The 7858-nt window shown below is 48.1% G+C and overlaps 1 protein-coding gene across 3 annotated transcripts in view; it reads left to right on the forward strand.

Annotated features, from left to right (window-relative positions):
* Positions 1-4749, forward strand: part of STYXL2 (serine/threonine/tyrosine interacting like 2) — a 78971-nt gene extending 74222 nt beyond the window's left edge. For all 3 annotated transcript variants that reach the window (XM_086393901.1, XM_086393902.1, XM_086393899.1), the window contains one exon: positions 1405-4749. In XM_086393901.1, the coding sequence (XP_086250027.1) occupies positions 1405-4226 (2822 nt within the window). In that variant the 3' untranslated portion in view covers positions 4227-4749. The remainder of the gene's footprint in view (positions 1-1404) is intronic.
* Positions 4750-7858: the final 3109 nt, after the last annotated feature.

The following is a 7858-nucleotide window of genomic DNA, read 5'->3' on the forward strand; positions in this document are numbered from 1 at the left end:
CTCTGTGCGACCCCATAGAGGGCAGCCCACCGGGCTCTTCCGTCCCTGGGATTCTCCAGGCAAGAACACTGGAGTGGGTTGCCATTTCCTTCTCCAATGCATGAAAGTGAAAGTGAAGTTGCTCAGTCGTGTCTGACTCTCAGCGACCCCATGGACTGCAGCCTACCAGGCTCCTCCGTCCATGGGATTTTCCAGGCAAGAGTACTGGAGTGGGGTGCCATTGCCTTCTCTCTAGTCTTTCTCATTCTGTTGTTTTCCTCTCTTTCTTTTCCTTTGTTCACTCAAGAAGGCTTTCTTATGTCTCCTTGCTATTCTTTGGCACTTTGCATTCAGATGGGTATATCTTTCATTTTCTCCTTTGCCTTTCACTTTTTTCTCAGCTGTTTGTAAGGCCTTGATTCTTTAGTGGCTTGCTTACCTACCCCTAGTGACTGCTGGCCCTCGGTAATTGGCCTTTCAGCATTATTGGATCTCAGGTGCCCTCAAGTCTTGCCTGGGTCTCTGACCTGCTATAAGACAAAGACATAGCCTTAACTGATGCAAAGATATAATAATAAAAGCCACCCCCATCCCATATTGTAAGATAGGACTTCTGAATGATTTAATAAATATCCCTGAAGACTGCTGGAAAACAGATTGATGACAGCCTGGAAGGAGATCTCTAGTGATCCCAATGTGCATTTTAAACAGTTATTAGAACAAAGGCATAGAAGGCATGTTTGTCATTTTTATGAAGGAGGCAAGGTAGAGGGGGAGGTTGGGGAATCACTAATGTATTGAATGGTAAAGTTGAGACTTGCAAAAGCTTCTGTTAGGCTATAAGAACAGGCTATATTTACCAAAAGCATTCATAGGAATTTATACAACTATCCTTATGCTTTAAGAATGCTACAAGAAAAGACAGACATGACTTAATAGCAGTTTTAGAAGGCTTTACAGGTTTCAGTTGATATAAACAATCATTTGAGTTCATTGTATGACATATCCACCCACATTGCAGGCTCAGATGGCATCAGTGAAAGCCCAGTGCCTAGAACAAGAGTAACGAGGGGCCCACTCCACTCCATTTGGGTCATTCCAAACCTGAAATATCTTGTTCCACACTGACACAAATTCCTTTGGAATAAAGCTAATAAATCCAAGTTTGACCTGAAGAGAGTATCCACTCCCCAATCCTTGTACATGTTCAGAAAATGTTTCCACAAGCACAGGGTAGCCTCACTGCTCTGACTTCTGTAATATGGGGACAATGATGCTTGTCCCTAATGTGACTTGAGCATGGATGAATATGAGAGGCAAAGGAAACATACTAAATCCAGCACATCAAAACTTAAAAACAACAACAACAACAACAACAGCCAAACTATTGCTGTTCCATCACCATCTGCTGTGTTTTCTTCACAGGGAAAGTCCTGGTCAGCAGTGAAATGGGCGTCAGCCGTTCGGCTGTGCTGGTAGTAGCCTACCTGATGATCTTCCACAACATGGCCGTCCTGGAGGCCTTGATGACTGTGCGCAAGAAGCGGGCCATCTACCCCAACGACGGCTTCCTGAAGCAGCTCCGCGAGCTCAACGAGAAGCTGATGGAGGAGCGCGAAGAGGACTTCAGCAGGGAGTGTGGGGAGGAGGCGGTGGAGGAGGGCGAGGACGCCGGGAGCACGGTGGCAGCCAGAGTGCACACCCTCACCGTGGAGGAGGAGGACGACGCTGCCAGTCACCTGAGTACCTCCTCCTTGGGGAAGGCCAGCCAGGCCTCCAAGCCCCTCACCCTTATCGATGAGGAGGAGGAGGAGAGGCTCTACGAGGCGTGGAAAAAGGGGCAGAGCCTCCCCACGGGCAAGGTCCTGCAGGGCGAGGACGACAGGTTCTCAGCCTCCTCTCGTCAAGGTGAGGAGCCCGAGGATGAGGATGTGGAGCGAATCATCCGGGAGTGGCAGAGCCGAAATGAGAGGTACCAGGCAGAAGGGCACCGGAGGTGGAATAGGGAGGAGGAAGAGGAAGAGGAGAGCAATGGCAGCTCCTTCGTGAGGAGAAGAAGGAGGCACACGCTGAGTGAGAGCAGCACCTCCGAGAGTGTGAGCAGCCATGACATCCGGGTCCTGAAGCAGCAGCTGCAGATGAGCAGCCAGAACCGAGGTGGGAGACGCCGCTCTGACTCCATGTCCACGGAGAGCACCTGGGACATGTGGGACCAGAGGCTGCAGGAGATTGAGAAGGAGGCTTCCCGAAAGTACCACTCCAGGAACAAGAGAGAGGAGGTGGACGCCAGCTCGGAGGTGGGGAGCAGGGTGCGGGAGGATGACGAGGAGAGTGTGGCCTCCGAGGCCAGCTCCTTCTATCACTTCTGCAGCAGAAACAAGGACAAACTCACCGCCCTGGAAAGGTGGAAGATCAAGAGAATCCAGTTTGGATTTCACAAGAAGGACTCAGAGGCAGGAGATGGCAGCAGTGAGCAAGGTGCGGAGGAGGTGGAGGGGGAGAAGAAAAACCTCTCTGATGTCAATCTGTCTGCCTACCAGGCCTGGAAGCTGAAACACCAAAAGAAGGTGGGCAGTGAGAACAAGGAGGAGGTGGTGGAGCTCAGCAAGGGAGATGACTTGGCCTTGGTCAAGAAGCGGCAGCGGAGGCTGGAGCTGCTGGAGAGAAGCAGGCAGACACTGGAGGAGAGCCAGTCAATGGGAAGCTGGGAGGCAGATAGCTCAGCTGCCAGTGGGAGCATCCCCCTGTCTGCATTCTGGTCGGCAGCCCCCTCAGTCAGCGCTGATGGGGACACAGCATCTGTGCTCAGCGCCCAGAGCCACAGCTCCCATCCCTCTCAGGCCCTAAGCAAAGTAGGCGGATGCTTGGCTTCCACCCCCACCACACCTCTACCTAACCTGCATGTGGGGCCTGGAGACACAATCTCCATTGCCAGCATACAGAACTGGATTGCCAACGTAGTCAGTGAAACTCTCGCCCAGAAGCAAAATGAAATGCTGTTGTCGCCCCGCCCACTGTCCGTTGTAAGCATGAAGGCAGCACCAGCAGGCAGCTGCCTAGGGGATGACCAAGTCTCCATGCTCAGTGGACAGAGCAGCTCTGCCCTGGGTGGCTGCCTGCTGCCTCAAAGCCAGGCAAGACCCAGCTCTGAGACCCAGTCTGTGTTGTCCTCCCATACCATGAGTGCAAGAGCTGAAGGTACTGGGAGCAAAGTGAAGGGGACCAGCAAGCCTATCTATAGCCTCTTTGCTGACAATATTGACCTAAAGGAGCTTGGCCGGAAGGAGAAGGAGATGCAAACAGAGCTGAGAGAGAAGATGTCCGAGTACAAAATGGAGAAGCTGGCCTCCGACAACAAACGCAGCTCCCTTTTCAAGAAGAAGAAGGTCAAGGAAGATGAGGATGAGGATGATGACGTGGGTGATAGGGATGAGGACACTGACAGCGCCATAGGGAGCTTCCGGTATTCTTCCCGCAGTAATTCCCAGAAACCCGAAACAGACACCTTCTCCTCCCTGGCCGTCTCTGATGGCTACGGAAGTGGCAGCAGAGCTGGCAGAGAGAAGGATAACAGTATTAATAAGTGGCTCAGTGGCCTCAGGACAGAGGAAAAATCTCCCCAAAGTGATTGGTCTGGAAGCTCCAGGGAAAAGTGCACCAGATCTTCCCTGATTCGGGAGACAGAGTCTAAGTCTTCCAGTTACAAGTTCTCCAAATCCCGGTCAGAGGAGCAGGACACCTCCTCCTACCACGAGACCAATAGCAACTCGGTAAAAAGCACTTCACGGTTCTCTGCTTCCTCCACCAGGGAAGGCAGAGAGATGCACACATTCTCCAGGTCCATGTTTAGTGAGACCTCAAGCTCCCGGGAGGAAAGCCCGGAGCCCTACTTTTTCCGCCGGACCCCCGAGCCCTCTGAAGGAGAAGAGTCCCCAGAACCACGGCGTCCAAATGGGGCCAGATCCAGGGACTGGGAAGATGTGGAAGAGTCATCCAAGTCAGACTTTTCTGAATTTGGAGCCAAGAGGAAATTCACCCAGAGTTTCATGAGATCTGAAGAGGAGGGAGAGAAAGCGAGGATGGAAAAGAAAGAAGAAGGGAGGTTTGCTTCAGGGCGGCAGTCCCGGTATTGGAGAAGCACTGACAGGGGGGAGGAGGAGGAAATGGATGATGAAGCCATCATTGCTGCCTGGAGACGCCGGCAAGAAGAAACAAGGACTAAGCTGCAGAGAAGAAGGGAGGATTGAGCTGGGCAAAGGGAATCTGGGAGAGACTGAAAACACAGGGAGAAGCCTTACAGCTTAGCACAGAGCTCAAGACACACTTAGCCACAGCCCACCAAGGGACAAGGATGGGGAAAGGATCATATGGAGGGGCAGAAGTGAAATGAGCGGCACCAGGCAGGAAGCCACCAGAGGTGGGGTAGGGAGGAAGCAGAGAAGGGGAAGAAGAGCATAAATGTGAGGTCCAAATGAGGGACCAGCTGAGGCCATTTCTGTTGCCCAATGCTTCTGAACTTTGATGCTTCACTTATGTTTGACTTTTTTCATCACAGACTAGAGATGAGCTCACAAAGGCGCTATAGTTTGTTGGAGACTCCAACTTATTCCAGGAAGGCTGTGAGTACAGGACATGGTTCTCTATGTAGAGGTTTGATAATGAGACCCAAGAAATCTATCCTGTGGCAAGTCTCACCTCTCCCAGCAGCTGAGTTCTGGTTGTTTCTTTTGAAAGTTTTGGATCTCCATTAAACTGATATGTTGTCAAGCATTTCTTCTTCATTCTGGTCACTTTTAACTCTTTGGGTATTAGTGGAAACCCACTTTAAGAGACACAGATGTGTTACCAAGAGCCACCCTCACCTTGTGCTACAAAAGCTGTCTCCAGACAATACCAATATCATCTTATATTAAAAATATTAATGTATAAAATATTATTTTAAAATAATATTTATTATTATAAGAACTAATAACCAAGTATTTAGTTTAGGATACAGTGCAATGGGAAGCCATGGGTCTCCTGCAATGCAGGCAGATTCTTTACCATTTGAGCCACCTGGGAAGCCCCAGGGAAGGGGAAGACATGAGGGGGACCCTTGAGAGTAACAGATGGAACTCAAGAGAGAAAGGTTTTATAGTGGTGAGCTAAAGGTAGAGAGTCCCTCTGGAACGGCAGAGGTTAAAAGCAAACCACCATGAGGGAGAGAAGAAAAGAAGCCCAGCACAAGGAGATGGAGATGTATTTTTATGAGGTCTTGTGGTCATCCTTGCTTTTCATTCCTTTGAGGATCACTGGACAATGCTGTGGGCAGTCCATTTGATCCTTCTCTGCACTCTGGATGGGCTAGGTTGGTGAGATTTCTTATGTGTTGTTCCCAAGGATTTCCACCTTCCAAACACAGGTTGAATTGCCAAAGCAAGAGACATGTTTTGGGCACCTATCTCAAACATTGGGGAACTCATTTCTATAGTCCTTTCAACCTGGAGCATCTTGCAGGATTCGAAAACAGGCATGTATCTAATTCATGAGATATAGTTGGGAGGGCAGAAGAGGAATGAGGAATCCACCAATGGGATGTATAGTAAGTGATCATTAATCATGTGATCATTTTTCCTAGAAACTGAGTTTTATAGGACGTGGGCATGGTGCATCTTTTCTACATGGATTATTAACATTACATGTTGCAGTGAGCATGAATACACCAAGGCAAAAGGAACAGACTTGAGCTCAAACCCAGACTTGCACATTAGCTGCTGTCAAAATAACTGAATTAATTTGCTCACTTTCCTTCTACCACATCAGCCTGCAGTTCAATCACTGATGGTGCTCATCTCCCCTTCACTAGCTGAGAGAGAATGAGGCCTTAAAAAAACACAGCTCAGTCTTTGTCCCATTTCCCCCTTTCCTTCTTCCTTTGCTCACTTTAGTCAGCCTTAGTCCCTAGTTTCCGTGCTCAACAGGTCGTTGTCATCATCTAAGACGGCACTATCCTCATAGGCAAGAAGGCTGGTTGTGGCTCATTTTACCTTCTGGGCAAGCTCAGAGCTTCCTCTCATTTTACCCCTATAGGAAAGTTTCTGACAAAGGCATAGACAATCAGTTGAGCATCCATTCTAGAAGACTGATCTTCTAGAGACAGGATTGGCAATATCCCTGGGACAACAGTTCTCTTTTTCTTTTCCTGATCTTCTTACCTTGAATTAGCGTGCAAATTGACCATCAATATTTAGAGACCCAAGTTCAGGGACTGAATTAACTGACAGGCCAGTTGAGCAGCTTCCCCCAGTGCCTGTTCATAAGGATCCAATTAACACAGATCTCTACACATGTCTTTTTTTACTAACCTACTTAGGTTAATAAATAAATTTATTTAGGGAAATAAATAAATTGATCTCAATCATGTCGAGAAACTTTTTAAAACTCTCTAGTCAGCCCTAACAGTCCACTGAGCAGATGTTGAACAAGCATGTTAAAGCATCTCAGTTTGAAGAGCCACCTAGTCTTTCTCCAAACCTGAATTTGAGCCTGGTGAACACGTACTAAAGAAATGACCTAGTCTGCTTTTAGTTGAGCTCCTAGGCTAGAAAGACAGCAATGGTCCTCATAGTCTGTATGTGGACTAGCTCAGAGGAGGAAACCCGAGAGAAGTCAAAGTCAAGACCTGCAGAAAGGCTTTTGCTTTTTGTGTCTCCAAGGATGGCTCCTTCAGGGTCCTGTGTTCAGGGAGGTGTCCACCTGAGAGTTCAGGATTCTGAATTCACCTGATTCCTGGAGTCCAGATTGTATTTTAGTAAATCACATTAATGCAAACTTTATATGAGTTATAATGAGCTTGAAGGAATAGATGGGGTTTGAAATGTTAGGATCCCAAGTGTGACTTCTGAATTAGACCCAATCTAGGATGATAGGGTGGACTTCAGCCTTCCAGTCTCTGAATGACATGAAAAGGTGTGTTTTATGTCAGTAAAGTTCTCAGAAGATGGCACACCCAAAGTGGACGATGAGAGTTCAGTGGGGGAACTATTTACAGAGGCATGGGCAGGGATAAGAGAGCAAACAGAAACAGTGACTCACCCATGCACTAGAAGAGTGGGATACTCATCCCCTCTTGGGACTGAGGGGGCAAAGTGAGGGAGCTATTTATAGGGCCAGCAAGAGCCATAACCACAGGAGGAGGACCACCTAGCAACCTGGCAGGGGAGTGAGGTGAACGAATACCCTGACCTCTCTCCCCTCCTAAATATTGATCTCATGCTAGTAATTTTTTTAGCCAAATCTAACTGTAATCCGGCAGGTGGAAAAACCCAGTAGTCTGGAGAAGAACAAAAGGTGAGTTGGGAGGGGCGAACAGAGAATTACCAGCACAGATGCTAATGCCCTTACATGGAAAGGCCATCTCAGTAGAGCCTTTCTGATGATGCTGTTTTAAATGACTGGGAACAACATGCACTGAACACAAGACTGATCCACTACTAAGAATTAAGTGATGACCAGAATGGGGTTTTAGCTACACAAAACCAGCTAATAGAGTCAGTGATTTTGTTTTACAGAAAAGAAAAAGAGGGGACAGATCTGAATTCATGTATCATCTACTTTTAAGTTATACAAAGAGCTCACTGGGAGACTTCCATGATAACGGAGAATAGTATACAGAAAGGGGCCCCACAAGAGTGGAAATCCTGCACCAGATTTGGAGGTAGGTGGTAAGAGACAGAGAACGCATTTTTTAACCTCCAAGGCCTGGAGGGGAAATGAAGTCATGGAGTCTGTGAAAAACAAGGTGGATCTGAAGCACCCCAGCAAGAAACAGGAGACACACCCAAATTAGGTAATTCAAAAAGGAGTCATTTACAGAGGTGCAGGCAGAATGGAGAGGTAT

This window comes from Bos grunniens, chromosome 3 (assembly GCF_055505025.1).
Source record: "Bos grunniens cultivar Pamir isolate PY7600 chromosome 3, Bosgru_T2T1.0, whole genome shotgun sequence".
NCBI lineage: Eukaryota > Metazoa > Chordata > Mammalia > Artiodactyla > Bovidae > Bos > Bos grunniens.